Source organism: Nerophis ophidion, linkage group LG04, assembly GCF_033978795.1.
Source record: "Nerophis ophidion isolate RoL-2023_Sa linkage group LG04, RoL_Noph_v1.0, whole genome shotgun sequence".
Taxonomy (NCBI): Eukaryota; Metazoa; Chordata; class Actinopteri; order Syngnathiformes; family Syngnathidae; genus Nerophis; species Nerophis ophidion.
In genome coordinates, this window is record NC_084614.1 from 53,963,153 (window position 1) to 53,987,662 (window position 24,510).

The following is a 24,510-nucleotide window of genomic DNA, read 5'->3' on the forward strand; positions in this document are numbered from 1 at the left end:
AGACTGTGAACCCACACTAAACAAGAATGACAAACACATTTCGGGAGGACATCCGCATTGTCCATCCATCCCTCCATTTACTACCGCTTATTCCCTTTGGGGTTGGGGGGGGGGGCGCTGGTGCCTATCTCAGCTACAATCGGGCGGAAGGCGGCGTACACCCTGGACCAGTTTCCGCCTCATCGCAGGGCCAACACAACATAAACACAACAGAACAATTACCCAGAATCCCATGCAGCCCTGACTATTCCAGGATAAAATATACACCCCCCCCCCGCTACCTACAACCGTACACCCCCCACCCCCTTCCCTATTTGCGTCGGTTGAGGTAGTGTATATTGTAGCCAGGGAGAGTCAGGGCTGCAAGGTGTTCTGGGTATTTGTTCTCTTGTGTTTAAGTTGTGTTAGGGTGTGGAAATTCTCCCAAAAAGCTGTATACGGCCACCCTCAGTGTGACCCGTATGGCTGTTGAACAAGTACGTCTTGCAGCCCCTTACATAGTTCTGCACAAGTCTCATACAACATGTTACAGAACATGCACATTGGTTTTGTGATGTAGAAGCGTGCGCGATGACATGTAGTAAAGCAGTAGTCCTCTTCTAGGGGATGCCCGAACCCATGGAGGTAATTGAAGGTATGCCAAGGGGCAAGTGAGATTTATTATAAAATTATTATAAAAATAGCAGCAATTCATAAATCCTTTATAAATATATTATTGAATAATACTTCAATGAAATATGAATGTAAGTTCATAAACTGTGAAAAAATAATACAACAATCCAACATTCAGTGTTGACAGCTAGACTTTTTATGGACATGTTCCATAATTAATGATGTTAAAGATTAATTTTTTTGTGAAGAAATGTTTAGAATTTAATTCATGAATCCAGAAGGATCTCTATTACAATCCCCAAAGAGGGCACTCTAAGTTGATGATTACTTCTATGTGTAGAAATGTTAATTTTATAATTGAATCACTTGTTTATTTTTCAACAAGTTTTTTGTTATTTTATATCTTTTTTTCCAAATAGTTCAAGAAAGACCACTACAAATGAGCAATATTTTGCATTGTTATACAATTTAATAAATCAGAAACTGATGACATAGTGCTGTATTTTACTTCTTTATCTCTTTTTTCTAACCAAAATGCTTTGCTCTGATTAGGGGGTACTTGAATGAAAAAAATGTTCACAGTGGGTACATCATTGAAAAAAGGTTGAGAACCACTGTTGTAGAGGACGTTAAAGGCAGTGCAGTCACGGCAGCCCTTTATAATGTCGGCCGGGTGAAAATTGGGACAAATTCGGGAAAATGGTTGCACCGGTAGATTGTCGGGAGGTGCACTGAAATTCAGGAGTCTCCCGGAAAAATCGTGAGAGTTGACAAGTATGTTGCTTGGGCGGGAAAGCCATTCATAAAAGGTGAATTCATTAAAAAGTGCATGTTGGATTTTGCATACTGTTAGAAATGAGGTGTTCTAAACCTGTTGAAGTTATTACAGATTTACTGTACATCACTTTTGTTAAATCGACATTAAGGCTGCAGCTACCAATTATTTTAGTAATCGAGTAATCTTTTGATTACTTTGTTCGATTAGTTATTAGTAATTGCATAAAACATAAACATAAAACAGCCTCAATGCATATTTTCAAGGAAAATAGTTGAAATAAACATTTTTTGATTGCCATAACTTTCTTTTTTTCTAATAAATGCACATCCTCAACATTGAAATAGCACCTCATAATAATAATCAAACTCTCTTGTTTTCCGCTGCTGCAGATCATGGCACCCATGTGCTCTCATGTGCGCTCTATTGCTGCGGCCAGGCGGAAACTATGTCCACGTATTTAAAATTCCGGGCACCCCATGCAGTGTGGATTTAATGAATTTTTCACAGTTTACACTCATTAAACGGTTATTCGAAGCAACGGAATATAAATTGAAGCATTTTTCCTAATCCAATTATTCGAGTAATCGTTGCCGCACAAGTAAATATTATAAAATGCATTTTATTAAATTTGAATTTGGACCTTTTTTGTAAAAATGTGTGAAAATACAAAAACACATGTTGTTTTTAATTAGTTTATTGCTTTTCCCCCACATTACCATTTAAGGCCAGTATAAAAATAGTTTTGGACTTAATAGAAAATAGCAGCTTCCACTCTTCTCAGAAGGGTTTCTACAATCTGTTGGAATTTTTGTCCACTGATCCTAGCAAAGTCAGAGGTCACTGATGTCATATGATAACATAAGAAGTGGGCCTCAACACCTGCCAGCTCCCAAGAAAATCAACAAGTGGGCGTACCTTTTTGTAGGGGTTCTCCATCCATGGCGGGTACGTGGCCGTGGCCTCGTTGGAGTCGGCCTGGTAGTAGTAGAGGTTAAAGGTCTCCTTGCAGCTGCGGTGGTGGCCGTTCCCGGAGGAGCACTCCATCATGGTGAAGCGCAGCTCCACGTAAACTTGGGAGGCCACCCGTCGCTGTATGAAGCCGCTGCGCAGCCAGTGGCTGAAGGAACTGTCAGTCTGACAGATCTGGTAGATCCTCACGCTGTTGTTCTCCTCGTCTAAACCGCTCATTTCCTCCCACTGAGAGAAAAGACAAGTTTTAGAACCCGCTGCTTGAGAGGGAATGTGACCCAGACAGCCAAGCAGTAGGACGTTTTGTTAGCGTGTCTTTATTTAATTCTCCAGCAAAAACTGGAGCCCTTTGGCAGCAGCCACATTAAAAGCCTCTCATTTAAATAATGTTCTATTCTTTATTGGCCTGCTGTTGCTTTCCTGTCGGAGGCGTGTGCTGCAGCACAACCTGGATTCTTGGCTTTTTAAATCATTCTTCACACTGCGCTGCAGCGGAGCTTGTGGGATTTTAAGTCCCACTTGTCAAGCAGAATATCATGCAGCAACCGAGACTGCTTTGGCTCCAGTAACATAGAAGTGATGGCACAAATGAGTGACATAGACCACAAATGTAACACCAAAATATGTAAATCAACAGAAGCCATGTTCACCATCAAAATGTTCTAGAGTGCAGGAAACCCCCTTGACATGAACATCATCAAGGCTCAATGAAGCATATTTGCTGAGGAATCTCAGTTATGTAAATATGCAAATGTTTACCAAAAAAAATCTCTGCGCAGATGATGTGTTGAGGGAGGCAGCAGAGAGAGAGCGGTGGCACACTGAGAGACAGGTTCTTAGTTATTTTCAAGAGTTTTTCACTTTTAATCCTAAATGAAACATTGTGGGCTGTGGGAGCTCCTATTTCCATAAACAAACGCTGATTGTGGGGAAAACGCACAACACACTCTGCAGGGACTGAAAACACACGTGGAGTAAAATACAGTCTATTAGAGACATTCTTTTGAATTATCTAATGTGACATAATTCATCATGCAGCTGCATGATTTTGAAAAGAAATTAATGTTTTTCACGGTGGGAATGTGCATGTGTGTTTTAAAGAAATCACATTGTTTTTTACTAGTAACATAATTATATTGCACACCTTCAATGGTCTTTCTGCTGTTCATCATGGGAGGTACCGGAAGGTAGTGTTAATTTTGTAGGCTAATAATTTTCGTCGCAGTTTTCTTCAACAACCTGTTTTCCCCTGATGAAAACAACCCAATTACAAGTCTAAAACAAATGCACATTGACTAAGGCCTTGTTTACATTAAGCTGGATAAGTCCTTTAACAAATAATTATTAACCTATGCATTATGTCAGCCACACTAAACCATCGTTTTGGTTTGCCCTCCTTGGATAATTTTTTACAAGGGTAAGCGCGCCATGTATTTCTTGAATCTCTGGCTCTTATCTTTGTATCATCGAATGTTTACAAACTGAGTTCGGAGAGGAAGTGACACCAGAAAGACTGCACCGCACACAGGAAGTGGTGTCAAAAAGAATGCGCCACAGCCAGGTTCATAATAAAATGGTTTCGTAACTCGGAGCTTACCACTGGAAATATGGACGTGAGTCTTGTAGAAATCACACATGAACACCTTAAGAGAAAGCGATTGCAGCTGTTTCGGACACTTCTCAGACGGCAAGAGAACTTCCGAAAGTCCAGGTAGCTTATACTATCCATAACCAGGCCATCGAGGGAAGACTAGGGAAAAAAGTGATTGCTTTTGGACTGGCAGAGCAGACTGTATCAGTTATTGTCCACCATGTATGTCGCGGACTCAACGTCTCAGTCCTGAGTATATCAAGTCAACAAAAAGGAATGGACAATGAAGGTGAAGGCAAAAGAGTGAAGAGTCTCCTGACCAGAAATCTAGATCCCTAGATTGATTGATGTAAAATGTTATTTATCACATTGTTTTATCACATTTTCACATGTCCATTAAAGATTTGATTAGTTTATGATGGCTCAGGTGTGATTCACTACAATAGGGCCCCACAGCACACTGGATTCCAATTAATTGAAAAACCACAACACTGGATATTGTTCAAATAAGTTAAATTTAAAATAAGAACTTGCACACAAAGGAACACTGGAGGTGACTATGACGTGCGCTTTTTCCGCGCATGCGTACTAAGTCGTGTTGTGCCGGCAGACACAGGGTAGAGTCTTAAACGACCATTGTGTGTGTGGACAAGGATAAGGTTAAGTGGGATTTACCCTGGATAACCTTAGTCGGCTTAGTGTAGACGGGGCCTAAGACGTCCATCCATTTTTCTACCGCTTGTCCCTTTTGGGGTTGCTGGTGCCTATCTCAGCTGCATTCAGGCGGTAGGCGGGGTACACCCTGAACAAGTCGCCAACTCATCGCAGGGCCAACACAGATAGACAGACAACATTCACACTCACATTCACACACTAGGGCCAATTTGGTGTTGCCAATCAACCTATCCCCAGGTGCATGTTTTAAAGGTGGGAGGAAGCCAGATTACCCGGAGGGAACCCACGCAGTCACTAGGAGAACATGCAAACTCCACACAGAAAGATCCCGAGCGCAGGATCGATTCCTGGACCTTCGTATTGTGAGGCAGATGCACTAACCCCTCCTACACCGTTCTGAATTAATGTTGTAAATACAAATCTTTTATTATCTAGAAAGGGTGGGCCTAAGACAATAAAAAAAAAATTATTGACATTTTAGTCAACGAATAAAAACGGGATGACAATGTTGACAGGAACAAAATGAAATCATATGTAATTTTTTCTTGTTGATGGGTGGGACAATTTATAAAAATCCAATCACAGTTCTTTAACAGCTTACATATACAAGAGGGACTAGGAGGATTATAATGAAGGCATGCATTGTAACTCTGTTTTATAACACACATATTGTACATATCTGCTTTGTCAAAGACATAACATTAAAAAAATTGCACAAGTGGTGGAAAGACTATTATTGGCAAGTCAAAAACATGGCAGGTTGACTGACTTGACAGCATATATTGTTTTCGTCAAGTATATATAATTGCACGCAATAACGACAAGCAAAAGGAAAGGCAATTAATTAGTGTGATCGTGTGATCGCTCTTCCCTTAAAACCCTATGAATGATAGATAGCCAGGGTGCGTTGCCGGTGGCAATGGCCGTCAACGGGTCAAACATAGGCTAGGAAGAAGAGTCGACGTCAATAAAATGGAGTACAAACGTTTGTAATGTAACACGTTGTCATACAGTATATACAGTATATCTTTTATTTTGAGCAGTTCTGCTCACTGCAGGAGAGAGTCTAACACAATGTTTCATAATCGCTCTTAAATATGTACACTGTTGATTTTGGAGCCGCAGCTGTGAACACTTTAAGAGTGGTATCAAAGTGAGATGTTTTTTTTTCTTCTTGTTTATAGATCTCCTCCAAACATTTTCCTATCGAAGATACAAGCAGGGAAGCAAATTTGGTCGCCGGCTGCAAAAATAACCCCGCAACCACTCATTGCTTGATCAAATTACAAACGTGCCTGTTTTTTGGGGGGGTGCTGGATTCCAAAATTGTGGGCTGTCAGTAGATTCCACTCCACGCTTGATGGGATGCATCAAAGCATCTGCTTCCAATGTACTCTCAAATCCCACATTCACCCTCTCCTGGCTACCAGGTTACCTGCCATATAAGGAGCTCTTTCATAGCCAATGTAACAAAGGGACAGCTGGAAGCCTCCCCAAAAAAAGCCTCCCATCACCATGAGGTCTCGGTTAGAACTAGAGATAAGAAGGCAACACATACCTCTGGTTTGGCCTGAGAGTAGATGGTCCATTTCAGATCAGAAGTCTCCGTCTTCGTGTTCATCAGCACCTCTGGGAAAGATAAATTATATGTATTAGACACATCATTTGGCACACCGTCAATCCACAGGATTCAAAACAACGTCTGGTCCAAACATTCTACCTTTAAATTACATGACTGTTTTATTGGGAAAAAGAGATAGGCATTGAAATAGGAGCTCAGAACAGCTTTCGGTTACCTTAGTTGATAATGAAATGATTATTACGATGATATTAGTTTATGTTGACCATAAATACAGTGACAATATTGTAAATCACATATTTAAACTTTCTCATAACATGCCTGAAAAGACATAGGAAGAAGCAGCATTTGCCTCCATGAGAATGACAAAATTAAAGAAACAATCCTTAGCATTATAGGGAAATTTTTGAATTATTGACTACACTTGAATATATTACTGTCATCATAACCAAACTTCTCTGATATAATTTATTCTGAATTTAAATAATCGATCATTATCTAATAACGTAATAAAGTAATCTCTTGTTGGTAAATTAATTTCAGCAAAGTAGGGATTTTTCATTATAAATCAGATATTTTCAATGCAAGGCATACCAAACCTGTTTGTGAGATTCTAAATACAGTTTTTAATATAATGAGAGCCCTCTAGATGTAAAATAATACCCACATAGTTACCTTTACACTCCAATGTAGTAATGCTGCTTCAGGCTGAGCCAATCATTGACTACGATACTTAACAGCACACTGATTGATTTTGTCTCATTTAAAAGGTAAATACTGGGAGCTGCCATGCAAGGCCCCAACTACAACCCATCAGGAGCAAGGGTCTTTCTCAAAGACAACAGACGTGACTAGGATGGCGGAAGCTGGGGATTGAAACAGGACCCCTGGCACGGTCGCTCTACCAGCCTAGCCACACCGTTCCTAATTTAATTGCCAATAGTACTGTAGTATTGATATTGAATTAGCAATTGTTATGCTACATAATGCTTAATTTTGACCATAAATATATAAAATATGTTATGAATATAATTCTGCAAATTTTGAAGGATGTTGCTCTGTATTTATTTGTACATTATTCAATGTTCATGTCAGTGTTCTGTTCCTGTATTCACATATTATGTATTTATTTTTTTATCTTTTTATTTACTTAAACTCATTTGCTTTTTGAAAAAATGCTTTGAATGAATTAAAAGGTTAATAAACCCAGGAAGCGACACATGAAGGGACATGTTAAGCTTTGCTTCGTCCAACTCCTTTTCTGACATGTTGATTTGTGTAAGTGTAGACATGCATGTTAAGCAATAATAAAATCATCACCATTATTAGAGTATTATAATGATCATCATTACTCTTGTACTATATTCAATACATTTTTTAGGCATCTTCCAGCCAGACAGAAGTTTCATGACAGGAAGACTACCACCACCCCAAAATCCTCATATTTTTTTTCCTTCTCCCCCGTCTCACCAGTTTCCTGTGACAGGCGATGTTAAATCTGCCTTTGACCGCACTCTTGTACTCATAAACACACTTTGTGTATATCAGGACCTAAAACCACGTGACCACAATTCGCTCTCACAATTGGTTTTGTTCACCATTATCTTTCACGGTGTCTGGCTGCCGGCTTACAAAGAACCAACGAGGTTGTGCCCCGATTCAGGATCTCAATAAAAACCTCAACAGCATGTGAATGATTTTGTTTGAAATGACTTCTTTTCACGGGAGGACATTTCTTTTCTTATCCTTAGCAGATATTTCTTCTGCGGCTGGGATGAGGTTTTAGAGGCAGCTGTGCTCCTTGCAGAATTCTCATCTTCAGGGGCTGGCAGCTTTGGTTGGAACCATAAACAAAATTTAGTGTAACACTCTTGTGTGCCATCATCAAACAGAGCATGACAATGAATGTAGGAGGAAATGGTGGTTTGAGCCTGCATATATCATTGAAGATATTAAAATGCTTGGGTGAATCGAGTCTCTCATAATCCATTCCTGTCTGATAATGAAAACTTTGCTATTATAACTAACCTGCATTGTCAATTGCAGTGTTTTCCATACATTCATTCATCGCCACAAACAGATTTGACAAACTAATTCTTATGTCTGTCAATATACTCTGTTGTTGCAACTCTGTACAGTAGGTAGCATCGTAATTCTGCTTCTTAACACACCTCCTTGTTGCCAACTCAGAAAGTTTGTCACTATATTTTGCTAGTGGTGTCTTTTGAAAAAAAAAAGAGATTGATGACGAATGTAGCATATTTTTCTGGTCTTAGTGGAGCATGAACAGCTCTCCTTAATGAGCAGTGGGTCCTACTTTGATTGATTAAAACTTTTATTAGTAGATTGCACAGTACAGTACATATTCCGTACAATTGACCGCTAAATGGTAACACGGGGCGGTATAGCTCGGTTGGTAGAATGGCTGTGCCAGAAACTTGAGGGTTCCAGGTTCGATCCCCGCTTCTGCCATCCTAGTCACTGCCGTTGGGTCCTTAGGCAAGACACTTTACCTCCCTGCTCCCGGTGCCACCCACACTGGTTTAAATGTAACTTAGCTATTGGGTTTCACTATGTAAAGTGCTTTGAGACACTAGAGAAAAGCGCTATATAAATATAATTCACTTCACTTCAACACCCGAATAAGTTTTTCAACTTGTTTAAGTTGGGGTCCACGTTAATCAATTCATGGTACTGTTGGCCTCTTTACAACCACAAAAAGAAACAATGTAATAAAGTCATTAGTTGTTTTTTGTAATGATTTGTTTTTAAAATCATATTAGTTACATGTACTGATTTAGATTCATCACGATTAATTATAGTGAGTCAGTTGTTTGCAATATTTAAATAGACTCCAAAAAAAAATGACCCTAATATTTTATACCCAACACGATTTTATTATCAGAATGCCATACATTATTTTTTTTTAAAGATGACCAATTAGGGTTGTCCCGATACCAATTTTTGGTACACGAAACAAAATGTACTTTGGTACTTAAAAAAAAAGGGTACAACAAAATAATTACATTATTGACTTGATTTTAACAAAAGATCTCATGATACATTAAACATATGTTTCTTATTGCAATCAAAGAACAATTTTGAATAATTTTAAATAGGACAGTGAACATACTGGTGAACATACTAGATAACTTCCTTCTTAGTAGTAAGTAACCCAGCGAGTTACAAAGGCTGCTATTTTGGCTGCTGTCGTATGAAGTAATTAATATTAATATAGTGTAAATTCCCATTGATTTATTTTGTCAAAATTATGAGGGAAAAGCGGTAGGAAATAGATGGATGAATGGATTATTAATCTACTTGTTCTTTTATTCTTAATATCTGGGTACTTTCTGTTTTAACATGTGACATTTACACTTTTGTTAAAAAGTAATAAGCACTTATACCTCTGTTGTTTGGAAACATTACATAAGATTTCGGTGATACTACACATTTGGGTATCGGTCTAATACCAAGTAGTTACAGAGTCATACATCGGTCATAATTACAGCTTTACTGTGTCCAGGGAAGTATTTCCTGAGTTTATAAACAATAAAAAAAATGGCAAAAGATTTTGTGATAATAGAAAATATTGATGTAATCATTGTAGTATTAACTATACACTGCTCTTGTACTTAGTATTGTTGCAGTCGGTATTTGTATAGATCCTCCAATTTGTTTACATTCAGGAGCGCTAGCTTGCTGTTAGCGGTTAGCTATTGTATCCTTTGGTGTTTAGTGCAGCGTGTTTAGCTAGTCTTCGTCCTGCAGGGATGATATTTGTAAGAACTAAGAACCGTAGTTTATTTGTTGCCATGCATCCAGGCATTAGTGATTTTGAAGTAGCTCAAACACTACGGAAACACAGCAGCCGCTAGGAAGCTATGTTTTAAAGCACCACTTGCAGGTTGGAGCTTCAGTGTTTATAGCTTTACTTTCATCGTTAGTTTTAATGCCAAAACATGTCTGTCTTCGCACTGTTTCCGCTTGTAAGTACTCTGTGCATGTGTGTTGACTCACAACATATATGCGCCTTGGCTCATACGAGCAATGTCAATTATGTCACCATGGCTCACCGTCAGTTCCATTAAAAAAAAGAGCCTACAGTAGAGTACTTTTTTACTTTATTTGTAATTTACCAGTACTCGTGAACCGTACAACCCTGGGACCTGTGAGGAGTATTATCTTTTAATACTTATGAATGTTCTTACACAATCGGATACTGGTGTTAAACAATACAAAAGGGTCAAATCATAAGGTTCATGCATTATGGCATGAGCTTGCGCGCAGTTTTGGATGCCTCTGTTTGCTGGGTTTTTCAATCTAGGCAATGGAACGGCGTGTTTCAGTTGGTAGAGCCGTCGTACAGAACACTGAAGGTTCCTGGTACGAATCCATCTTCTGCCATCCTCGTCACTGCTGTTCTGTCTTTGGCCAAAACACTTCATCCACCATTATCCCAGTGGCACCCACACCGGTGTGAGGGATTACAGGTGGAAATGAGCAACTGTGCTATAATATGGCTCATTTACAGTTTATTAATGTGCACTGTCCCTGAATATAACAATAAACAATGTGGCTATGTCGTGACGTCAGACGTTGAATAAAGCTCTCATGGGACATGTTTTTGTGATTAATCGCATACATTAGTTAATGTGTTGCAATAATTCTTAATCATATTTGTTTTGCTTTTCGTGTTTTTTGCTCACTTTGACTTTCTACCACAGCGACTATAAGAAAGAAATGGAAACTAGACAATGATGTCATCAAGTCACTGCGAATTTACAGCCACAAATAGATTGCCATCCTGCAATAAAGCAGATTACAACACAAACATATTATGTGACACTTAGTTGTAACACATGACATTTAGGCAGGAAGGAATGCCCTCTGAACTGTAGTTGGAAAATCAGCAACCAGGGATCAAACAGTGACCTTAACCAGACTTCCTCCCTTTATCTACATTGTTGGTATTTATGACTCCATTATTGTCGTTTTACAACAGAGTTTACTTTTGTTCCGTTGAAATCCAGAGGTTTTTTTCCTCTTCGATATCTTAGCTCCTCGCATAGCTGAAATAAAATCAGCCAAAACTCTGATTTGAAGACAACATCACAAACAGTGGCTTTTCTTGTTCCTTCCCCTAACTCGCCTCGACATGTTGTTCAGTGGTCCAGCACATACTCAGATTACACGAGGCTGGTGTGTGAGATTTGCTGATTTCAGCCGTCACATTATTTGGCTCACCTGCACATGTAGTGACATCCAATACAGGAATGCCTTAGACAATTCTACCTTCACAAAGTTTAGCTTTGGTAGACACTGTGTGATATATTTATTACCGTGGTTGTAGTTTGCTGTGGTGCAAAACCACATTGCACTAAACTGAGCGCTTGTATTAGTTTCTTTAAAACATTTCTATTAATTTTTGTCAAAAGGTGATTTAGCCATTTTAAAAGTTAGATTTTTTAAACACATTGTAGATTATCTTAATTTTTGTCACAACTCTTGCGTTGGCTCATTGTAGAATAGCATTTCTTAACAAGTGGGTGTGAGATAGCATTTGAAGAGGTGTGAAAATAAGTTATTCTTATTTTATCAAATAATTTATTCAACTACTCCTGAAATTGTATTAAATTGAGTTAATAACATTAAATAATTATTTCATATTGTGTATTTTAATTTTTGTCTCAACTTTTACAAAGTAGGTCAGGATTTTTCAACGACGGGTGAAAACATTTAACAAATATATTTTCATGTCTTTATATATAATCTATAGTTATAAATAAAAATGAATACATATATATCTATATATATATATATATATATATATATATATATATATATATATATATATATATATATATATATATATATATATATATATATATATATATATATATATATACATAATATTTTATTATCTTCAGCCATATGTTTTAAAGGGGTCATGTGATTTTTTTCTACATTAAAAACATTTCTGTGTGTTCTACATAACATGTAACGGTCGTTCTTTGGGCAAAATGTTGCATATACTGTATTATGTTTTACAGACCGCTTTCAAGCCGCTTTTGGACCATCTCTTCAAGATGCGCCGTTTTGTGGGTGGTCTTATTTATGTGCCTCCACTATGTCTTCAGACATGGTGTAATTTTTTAAGCGCATCCATATGGAGTCTACTGACAGATATAAGTTAGAAAGGTTATAGAAGACATTTCAGAACCTCTTACATATGTCAGTAACGTATCATTTCTAACCGGAAATTTCCCTGACAAAATGAAATTAGCAAAAGTTGTACCAATTCATAAGAATGGAAACATACACCAGTTCACTAACTACAGACCAGTTTCATTACTTCAACAATTCTCCAAAATCCTGGAAAAAGTATTCAATAGCCGATTAGATACATTTATCAACAAAAGTGGGACGCTCGTGGAGAACCAATTTGGATTTAGAGCAAATATCTTAACATCAATAGCATTAATCAAAATAACAGAGGAACTTACCAATGCAATAGACGGTAAAGAATGTGCAGCCGCAGTATTCATGGATTTAACAAAAGCATTTGACACAATTAATCATAATATTTTAATACAAAAACTAGACCGATATGGCATCAGAGGTTTGGTATTGAACTGGGTAAGAAGCTATTTAACCAATAGGAAGCAATATGTGAAGATAACAATAATGATAATAACTTAGATTTATATTGCGCTTTTCTAAACACTCAAAGCGCTCACAGAGAAGTGAAGTGAATTATATTTATATAGCACTTTTCTCTAGTGACTCAAAGCGCTTTACATAGTGAAACCCAATATCTAAGTTACATTTAAACCAGTGTGGGTGGCACTGGAAGCAGGTGGGTAAAGTGTCTTGCTCAAGGACACAACGGCAGTGACTAGGATGGCGGAAGCGGGAATCGAACCCGCAACCCTCAAGTTGCTGCCACGGCCACTCTACCAACCGAGCTATACCGCCCCATCAACAATCATTCACACCTGGTTGTGGTAAGCTACATCAGTTGCCACAGCTGCCCTGGGGTAGACTGACGGAAGCGTGGCTGCCAGTTTGCACCTACGGCCCCTCCGACCAGATGGGTGAAAATATGTCAACACGATTGGATATATCTTGTAGTATACCCCAGGGATCACTACTGGGACCAAGATTGTTTAATCTTTATACAAACGACATTTGTAAAGTTACAAAGGACTAGAAGTTAGTTTTATTTGCAGACAACACAATTGTTTTCTGTTCAGGAGAGAACACACAGACGATAATACAAATAATAACAGAAGAATTCAACAAATTAAAAAAATGGTTTGATAAAAAAAAGACTATCTTTGAATCTCAGTAAAACTAAAATAATGCTATTTGGTAACAGTAGAAAAGAGCATCAGACACAAATACAAATAGACGGAGTATATATTGAAAGGGTAAGAGAAACCATATTTTTGGGAGTATTAATAGATGATAAAATGAACTGGAAATCTCATATACAAAACATACAACATAAGGTGGCAAAAAACATTTAAATAATGAATAAATCAAAATACGTCCTGGGCCAAAAATCACTTTATATTCTCTACTGCTTGCTAGTGTTACCATATCTGAGTTATTGTGCAGAAATATGGGGAAACAACTACAAATGTGCGCTACATTCATTAACTGTGTTACAAAAAAAATCAATTAGAATAATACATAATGTTGGATATAGAGGACATAAAAACCCGTTATTTATTGAGTTAAAAATATTAAAGCTCGATGATTTGGTAAAATTGCAAACAGCTAAAATGATGTACAAAGCAAATTATAACCTGCTACCAAAAAATGTACAACAATTCTTCTCAACTAAAGAGGAGAAATATAACCTTAGAGGAAAATCTAATTTAAAATATTTGTATGCACGTACAACACTTAATACCTTTAGCATATCAGTATGTGGAATTAAATTATAGAATGGATTAAGTAAAGAAAATAAACATTGTACTGATATGATCTAGTTTAAGAGGCTGTTCAAATTAATAGTGCTTACAAAGTACAAAGAAGAAGAATTATGAGAAACACTTTCAACCTTATTGAAAATAAGATATTCTTCATCTCAGTATGTTGGTAATGATTGAATTAATTAATTCCATGTTACAGAACTGTTGTATTACTCATTTACGGATGTCATTTTACTATTTTGCTGTAAAAAGGGTCAATAAATGAATGTATATATTTGTGGGTGCTCTGACGTGGGAAAGGTGTTTGGATTAAATAAGCTTTGCTTCTTCCTACTCCTTTTCGGACATGATGTGATGTAATATGAAATAAGCAGTAGAAATGGATGGATGGATTGAGTTGTAACTGTGTTCATGTTCGAAATAAACTAAGAAAGAAAGAAGAAGAAGAAAGAACTATACGTTACTTTGTTTTGGAAATGCCAACAGCGGAGGATGCATGTGCATGGACGAGCCAGTGTACTCCACAACAAGAGGATAGCGAAAAAGAAGGAGCTGATTGACTACAGTGTCAGACTACAATGGAGGAATTGCGCAAAGCACTTCAGGTAAATTCCTACCATATATGGATATAGACGCTGACGACACTAACAAAAAAAACGTCACAAATGGGGCAAATTCCAAAGGGTTGGTTTGGAGGAAGTATGAAGCAAGACAAAATTGTTTAATAAATATCTCTGCCATCCCTCCATAGTTTGATTTTACATTTTCAGATCCCAAATACACATAAAGAGGTACAAATAGGTAAGAAAAGTTGGTTTTGCGTAATGGGTCCCTTTTAATGTAAAAATCCCCAATTTTATAAACAAGACAAGGATGATGATTTTTTTAAACGTCATTTTTGTCATTAGTAGAGAAATGTGTTTTTCTGAGGCCCATTTATGAGTCCTTATCTTGTGTATAATTTTGTCTATCAACTGTGAGGTTATGTTTTGATGTTCATGATGACAACTTTACGCAGCGCAACATCCTCTACTCGCTCACATTCCCTGGCATGAAAGAGAATATGACTGGGAATGGACCTGGCTGCCTGCAGAGTCCAAAAAATTCCTTCCCGAATCCCATCAGTTGAAAGACGACAAGCAGTGGTGAGCCAGTCAGTAACTCCCAAGTGTTTAACACCAGCGCCGGTTGTGTTTTATTTAATTACACTGAGAACTGCAGTGCCTACACTTATTCATCTCTGTGATCATGTGTAAAGTGAGACACTTACCACACCCCAAAGAGCAACACTGAGAGGACCCTTTTTTTCATAACAAAAACACAAAATAAAATGCACCGTTACTTGACATCTTCCTCTATTCAGCTGTTTTTGCTCTGTAAGATAACATTTGAACCCAAAATAAATATTATCAGGTGTCGAAGTGTATGTGTTTTACTGCTCACACCCACTGCAGCTGACACATTGCCTCCAGCTAATTCAATACATTTCTCAGTCACACACACATGCACGCACGCACGCACACACACACACACACACACACACACACACACACACACACACACACACACACACACACACACACACACACACACACACACACACACACACACACACACACACACATTCACAGATAAACGCACACAAAGGGAAACCTCATTGCAACCGCAACCCTACTTTCGCCATCACAAAACCAAATTGCTTCAATCTTTCTTACGGCGTTCCACCTTGTGTTATTTTCTTGTCTGGGTGACTGCACTCGGGACAAAGCATCTACGTAAACAAACCACATCATCACAAATAGATTAACCTCAAGGATTGTTTCAATGAGTCATATTAATGCCTCAAAAACAACTTACCGTATTTTTCGGACTATAAGTTGCAGTTTTTTTCATAGTTTGGCCAGGGGTGCGACATATACTCCGGAGCGACTTATGTGTGAAATTATTAACACATGACCGTAAAATATCAAACAATATTATTTATCTAATTTAAGGAAGAGACAAAGAAAACATCAGCAATCATCACACACACGTCAGCAATCGTCACACACACGTCAACCAATAAGAATTCGGCGAGGTAGGGTCATGGCAGAAGTGCATTGTGGGTCATGGAATGCTAACTGCTATATGCTATATGCTACTGCTGTAGGTATTAAAATGGATCATTTCATCGTTGGCGGTAACTTATAAATACTGAGAAGGGTTGAACAAAAATGGCACCGAAAAGGAAATCACGTACTGCAGATTACATAATATCAAATAATATTATTTATCTCATTCGCGGAAGAGACGAAGAAAATGTCAGCAATCGTCACACACGTCAGCAATCGTCACACACGTCAACCAATAAGAATTCGGCGGGGGAGGGTCATGGCAAAAGTGCATTGTGGGTCATGGAATGCTAACTGCTATATGCTACTGCCGTACCTATTACTATGGATCATTTCCTCGTCGGCGGTAACTTATAAAAACTGAGAAGGGTTGAACAAAAATGGCAACGAAAAGGAAATCATGTACTGCAGATTACAAACTGGACATAGTGAAATTTGCAGCAGAAAACGACAAGAGGAAGTGGCGCATACCTTTGGAGTTGACAGAGTTGTATAGAAGCGACATCGAGGAAGAAGATGTCATCAGATTTACCAATTAGGAGTGACAGATTGTTTGGTAAACATATAGCATGTTCTATATGTTATCGTTATTTAGAATGACTCTTACCATAATATGTGACATTAACATACCAGGCACGTTCTCAGTTGGTTAATTATGCGTCATATAACGTACACTTATTCAGCCTGTTGTTTACTATTCTTTATTTATTTTAAATTGCCTTTCAAATGTCTATTCTTGATGTTGGATTTTATAAAAAAAAAAATCCCCCAAAAATGCGACTTATACTCCAGTGCAACATATATATCTTTTTTTCCTTCTTTATTAGGCCTTTTCGGCCAGTGCGACGTATATTCTGGAGCGATTTATAATACGAAAAATACGGTATTAAGAAGGCGGTTAGCATCGGGTTTTAATCCCGTTTCCTCCTATGTTTCTGCTCCAATTGAATTTATTTTTATGTCGAGACCTTATTTTGGGTACTTACATATGTTGCCTGACTGTTGTGGCGTTTTAAGGCCATCTGCACTTTTTATGCGCCCAGTTGGTAGGTCTGTCTGTTTGCTAATAGTAGCTACTAGCCATACCCATGTATTTTCAATGGTCGGTTAGCATCGGGTTTTAATCCCGTTCCCTCCTATGTTTCGGCTCCGATTGAATTTCTTTTTATGACGAGTCCTTATTTTGGGTACTTAGTCTTTATTTTGGGTACTTGGCGTTTTAAGGCCATCTGCACTTGTTATGCCACGGTAAAGACAATGAATGGTCCGGTTTTGAATGTATTAGCCTTCAAAGAACTGCTGCGCTGAAAAACATTTCTAAGATGGCCGCTGTGCGCTCACACAGAGAGCTAGACGTTTTTTTTCTTGTTTTTTTCCTACCGCTCCCAGTATGTAATCTTATAAATGGCATAAATATGCCAGTGACACAATACTTGATATTACTATGAGACTGATGTATAACACATGTGTATACAACTTTTTCTCTGTGTAATAATACATCCATCCATATTCTACCACTTATCCGGGCTTGGGTCGCGGGGGCAGCAGCCCAAGCGGTCCCGTCCATCGCTGCTTGCAGCTTTAATGTTATAGTTATAATTACCCATTTGTATCCATTCATTCATTTTCTACCGCTTGTCTCTCTCAGGATTGCGGGGGGTGCTGTGGCTATCCCAGATGCACATGGGCAGAAAGCGGTTTACACCCTGGACAAGTCGCAACCTCATCACAGGGCCAACACAGATAGACAGACAACATTCACACTCACATTCACACTCAAGGGAATATTTAGTGTTGCCAATCAACCTATCTCCAGGTGCATGTCTGTTTATATAAAAACACTTTATGTGCTTGTTTTATATTATGTCAATATGCAGAATGTTTGTGTCAATATACACCCACTATTGCATTAATTAGTGTGACCCCTATGGCTGGGTGATATGGCAAAATATAATATTGCGAGAATTTTTTCTGTGTTGGCCCTGCGATGAGGTGGCGACTTGTCCAGGGTGTACCCCGCCTTCCGCCCGATTGTAGCTGAGATAGGCACTAGTGGCCCCCCGCGACCCCAAAGGGAATAAGCGGGAGAAAAATGGATGGATGGATGGATGGATTTTTGTTTTTATTTTTATTAAAGCAGATTGTACTGTGCAGGATTATACAGAGTGCTGTTGCATCCTTACTGTTTACTACCGCAGTGTCTTGTAACATCATTTCTACAGTGTCTGATTGATGAAAATATATGCTAACAGCTGAAAACTGTCATTTTGTTCATGTATATTCCTATAAAGGATTGTGTTTAGTAGTTTTAACAATACAGGTAACCCTTGCTAAGATCCTTACCTCTGATTTAGGGCCATGATTTTGCTTATTTTTTGGTACATTTTGTAGGAGTAAAGACTACTTTTTTCCTTTCAAAGTTTTTTTTTATTATTTTGCTTGTCATCAAAAAGTGCATTCTGCAGTAAACAAAGTCTCAGTGGTGTACTGAATACTAAAACACTTTTATTTCAAGTTACTAAACAACACTTTCAAATGTTAAATTATTATTTGTATTATTTAATTACTTGTATACATCAGTGCTTCTTGTCAGGCTTCCCACTGACAGTTTGTTTGTGTTTTAGTTTTTCCTCTGTGTGTGTTTAGTATTTCCTGTTTTTAGTTCCTGTCAGCGCTCTTACTTAGTCTGTTTACTGTTTTTTTCCCTGTGCGCTGTTTTCCCCTCAGCTGCGGCTGAATGGCACCGGGCCACACCTGGTGTCAATCAGCCCGCTCCCATTTGTACCTGCTTTGTATTCCAGTCAGTGCTGGATTATTGTCATTTCAATGTCGCTCTTGTCGTTGCTACCTGTCGTGTCGTGTTTTGTCAATGCAGCGTTGCGGTAAGCTTTATTTGATTGCGTTTTTAGCTTACTGACTTTTTTTCCCTGCTTCAAAGTTTGTTTTCATATTTCATGTACGACTTCTGTTTCCTGCTCGAGACCTGCTAGCTTCCACGCTAGGCCTTTTTGTTTTTGCTAGCTTCCATGCTAAGCTCCGTTTATTTTGTAGTTCCCATGCTAGCTCTTTTTGTTTGTTATCCGCCCACGTGCGCGCTTTTTGGTTGTACCCTTTGTTTGTTTTTGTCTTAGTATTTAAATTAAATCATGTTTTCCTGCAAAATGCCTCCCTCCTTCTCTGCATCTTGGGGTTCGTCACAAACAAACTCTGACACTTCTCACCACTGCTTTGGCAAACGGCAAGCAGTGACCCACAATGTGGAGTTTTTAAAACTCAAATTCTGTATCTTATATTGAATGGAATTATATTAAAGTGCAGTTTGAATTTGAAGTTCTCTAAAATAATGTGTACCAAGACATAAAATAAGTTTAATGATTATTTCAGGAACAAAATGTTCTTATTTTATCCACTGACAAACAACAAGAACACAAAGTGTCCGTTTGCAGAGTTTTTTTTAAATATACTTTTGTGCTTGTTACTCTAACAGCAGGGACAAGGTTTTTTTTTCATGACATTTTTTATCAGCTGAGTGGAATCTTTGCAGACACATAAACAGTCTGATTAAAAAATATTTAGATACAAATATGCTTTTCTGATTAAATTAGTGGGTGTGTTGATTCTCCCAGTCGGGACCAATATAGTCACATATAGAAGTGTTTCTCAACCTTTTTTCATTGATGTACCCCCTGTGAAGATTTTTTAATTGAAGTACCACCTAATCAGAGCAAAGCATTTTTGGTTGGAAAAAAAAAAAAAAAGTAAAATACAGCACTATGTCATCAGTTTCTGATTTGTTAAATTGCATAACAGTGAAAAATATTGCTCATTTGTAGTGGTCTTTCTTGAATTATTTGGAAAAAAAGATATAAAAACAACTAAAAACTTTTTGAAAAATAAACAAGTGATTCAATTATTAATAAAGATTTCTAGAAATAGAAGTAATCATCAACTTAAGGTGCCCTCTTTGGGGATTGTAATAGAGATCCATTTGGATACATCAACTTAATTCTAAACATTTCTTTACAAAAAAATTAATCTTTAACATCGATATTTATGGAACATGTCCACAAAAAATCTAGCTGTCAACACTGAATATTGCATTGTTGCATTTCTTTTCACAGTTCATGAAATTACATTCATATTTTGTTGAAGTATAATTCAATAAATTTCAATTGTTGCTATTTTAGAATGTTTGAAAAAAATCTCACGTACGCCTTGGCATACCTTCATGTACCCCCAGGGGTACGCGTACCCCTATTTGAGAACTAATGACATAGACGTTCTGAGTGCCTGCAAGTCGACATTTAGGGAAGGATCACTGGTGAGCTGCAGGAGAAACCTCCAGCTATGTAAGGGAAAGAAGCACAACGCTGAGTGAACATTAATTATGTTGGGACGAACCTCACTTTCGCGACGGTGGAACAGGAGGTCACGCACACGGACACACTTTCACACAAACACACTCAAACATACACTAACACACACATTCACGGGCAATAAAGGTGGATTGTTCCGTGCAGGATTATGCCAATCATCGTTGCTTCCCTACCGTTTACTACTGCGGTAACTTCTAACAGACATCTCCGTCATGTTTGAACGAGGAATTATACTATCAGCTGATCAACGTGATCAAACTCAAATGAATCACAATCATATAATCGACCAGCCCTCGGGACACCTCTCTTTCAATACATTTTGGCCATGCCTTTCCACTTTCCTTTGTCCATAAAAATGACGTGATATGTGCAAGTAAAGATAACCACCCTAGTTTACGTCATTTACAGCATTATCACAAAACCCCGCAAAAAATAAACCACTAGTTACATCAATATCTGCTTAGTATAGAAACAGAGTCATTAAGTTAGTAATTCCTTATTCTCTGGCAGACTGTCATGATCCGTGGTCCGGATCAAGTTTTTTTTATGTTCTGTTAGTTTTAGACTCCATTAGTTCCTGTTTTTGTGCACCCTTGTTTGTTTTAGTTACCATGGCGACTTATTCCTCTCACCTGCCTCTGGTGCTCGGGAAATGCACCTGCTCTAATCGAGAGACCATTATTTAAGCCAGTCTTTGCCAGTCAGTCCTGGCGTCATTGCTTGTTTCATGGGATACCATAGTTCAGGTTGTTCGATTCATGCCGTGTACACGTAAGTGTTAGTTGTTTCATGCCACAGTAAGTCTTGTTTGTTCCATGCCATAGTCCATGTTAAAAGTGTTTAGCTTCTATGTTTCCTGCGTTAAGTTTTTTTTGTTCATTAGCTTCTTGTGAGAACGGCACGCTTTTCTTTTGTTTGGTTCCGGTCTTTGTGATGTGTAGGATTAATTGAGAAAATAAATGTGTTCCTACCTGCAAGTGTTGTCCGGAATAGTCAGATTGTATCCCGGGAGAACAAACCTCGCAGTAAGCTGCGACACCCCCGTTATGACAGCAGACGAGGTGCACATAAGCGTTGTTAAGTAACAGGGGGTGCAATGGCATCCACTGTACGACGACAAGCTACTTTCACAGAAAGTCCCATTGTAATGTGCTTATGACAGGTAGCCCCAAATGTATTTATGGAAGACCACAATTTTACAAACGAATAGCAAGGAAGTAGATTGCAAATTAACTTTTTCAAAACCATGTGGTGAGTGCATGATATGTTTTTTTTTATTTGCGTGTGAATGAGGATTGTTTAAAAAACTGTTGCATGAAGGTGACACTTTCTAAAAGATCAAAGGAACACGGCTCCCATCTTTGCAAATTCCATGTAATCGTATGCAGGAGCTGCACTGTGTATCTATAAAGGTGTATAATTTGGAAGCGATCCCAATTAACATTGTCTGGCTTGGGTGGAATCGGCTCTCGACTGAGAGCCATGCTTGATTGTTATCTACAAGCTTTCTCCCTCCGGGAAATAAAAACATGCTTTACGTCGGCTTTCACTTGAAAAACCGAGATGCCCGCTGGCCTAATTAGGATGAACTCTGACGATTAAAGAGCAGGGTGGAAAGGTTCTTTATTTGAACTACAAACAGACGAAAACTGTATATTTTAGCTTGTTTGGTTACATTCTCAGTGAAAGATTATTTTTAGAAAGCCTTACATTTTTTATGTAAACACTGAAAACTACATGCACATAATTGTAGCTTTCAGTTAGAGTGTAAGCAGTAATGGTTACATATAAAGCACCTAATAAATACAACTTATCCACCAAACTGTACTGTATATTTTGATACACTCAATGTTGCATAACTGTCAAAACTACCATACTTTGTGCTTAGTTTTTTTGAGTCCTTCTGATTATTTTTCTTGGGCAAGGTGGCAGCTGTCGTTATCAACTTGTGAGAGGAGCAATCTCATTATTGAATGACGTACACAAACTTAGTCATTGGGAAATAATCATACCGAGTCTTTGTATTTTGTTTCTATAATAAAATGTGTCGGTGATCATTTAGAGCTTGTGAGGCGTGATCACATTACAGCCATCCTATGACTCGACTACGCTGCACGAGTGCATGTGTTCATGCATGCAATCGTGTCATGCACCCCCACACCTAAAGTGTGCCGTGTATGGGCGTGGATTAGTGCGCTCACATTAGCCCAACGTGCCATGCTCTAGGTGAGAAGTAAGCCAAACATAGTATTATTCTGGGGAAGAATAGAGCTTGCATTTAATTGGCCCTTGACATACCCTATAAAATTAAATACATTCGTAAAAAATGAGATATAGAAATAAAATCTTGTGTTTAGCGCCACCCGTTTCGTGGAGCAGAGAGGTAGCAGCATGGGTAACGTTAGCTGTGGTGCGAGTGGTAATACGAGAGAAAGAAGGTGCGAATCTGGTAACAAATGAAGGAAGAATGCATTCCCAAAAAACCAGCAGCGGGTCCATCGTCCAGTGGTGGTTTGGCTTCAGGTGGGAATATGTCGAACAGACAACCGTAATTTGTCAAGTGTGGGGCAAAAGCGTTGCTACAAAAAGTAGCATTACTGCTAATATATAGCATCATTTGAAAAGTCACCTACTAGAGAATGAAGAGTACGTACTCCGCTTGTCTGTATCTCCCTTCGGTGCCACACCCACAAAATGCCGAGGCAACCATTCGCACATCAACACCGTATGAAAAAAATTGTCAACAAGAGGAGATAACGTCCGCAGTAACCTACATCATAGAGATTTGATTTCCTATTATGCAGCTCCTTTTTTTTGACAGTTGTTGAAATATCTTGTATGAAATCATGCACAAAGGTGCACTTTATTTGTTTATTATATTGTAGTAGTGTTCTGTACAAAAAGTACACTTTAATTTTGTGTTTTTTTGATATGTCATCTTAGGGACATAATGCACAAAAGTGCACTCATAGCTTGTTTTAAAATGTCTTGAACTTTCTGTTTTGAAATGACAAGAATGTTTGTCTCCCGGCTGGCCTGGGAACGCCTCGGGATCCCCCGGGAAGAGCTAGACGAAGTGGCTGGAGAAAGGGAAGTTTGGGCTTCCCTGCTTAGGCTGCTGCCCCCGCGACCCGACCTCGGATAAGCGGAAGATGATGGATGGATGGATGGAAGAATGTTTGTGCCACTGCTTAATAACTGTTTATTAAATACAGTTTTGGTTGATTGACTTAGTTGTGATTTCCATCTCTGCATGAAAGTTTAAAACGAGCATATATTATGAAGTATGAACAAGAATGTTTTAATGTAGACACATAGAATCATCATACTGCGGTGATTATATGTATCAAGTGTTCATTCAAGGCTAGGGCAAAATATCGAGACATATATATCGTGTATCGTGACATGGCCTAAAAATATTGAGATATTAAAAAAAGGCCATATCGCCCAGCCCTACAGCAGTCAATCGAGCGTTTTATTCTGACGTTCAACCGGATTTATTTTGTTTATGCCTTATGTACTTACTATCCTGCTCTACCTCATCTGTGCAAATTGGTTCGGCTTTGCTGTAAAATGTGGTAAATTGTTATTATTTAATTGTTTCCTCCTTTTAGGATGAACTTTGTAAAATGTAAACTGTTTTGTGCCTTCTATCATTTTTAGGTTTGCCTATTTAATAAATAACAGCAAGTAAAGATTACCCTCGTGTACTACACTTACGTCCACACACAGGTCATATTATTTCTCCATGTCATTCGTTCTAAAACTTTTCAACAAATCAGCAGTGTTCGTGTTTAGTAATTCAACACTTCCCATCATATCCACGTGTAAATTTTTCATGGCAACCTGCTAATAGTGGTCAGTCTTCTATAGTGG

At 38.2% G+C, this 24,510-nt stretch overlaps 1 protein-coding gene across 2 annotated transcripts in view; it reads right to left on the bottom strand.

Moving 5' to 3' along the window:
* ephb4a (eph receptor B4a) overlaps positions 1-24,510 on the bottom strand; it is a 102,830-nt gene that overhangs the window by 34,032 nt on the left and 44,288 nt on the right. For both annotated transcript variants that reach the window (XM_061898377.1, XM_061898376.1), the window contains exons 2-3: positions 6,184-6,254; positions 2,306-2,587 (exon numbers count right to left, since the gene is read on the bottom strand). In XM_061898377.1, the coding sequence (XP_061754361.1) occupies positions 2,306-2,587; positions 6,184-6,254 (353 nt within the window). The remainder of the gene's footprint in view (positions 1-2,305; positions 2,588-6,183; positions 6,255-24,510) is intronic.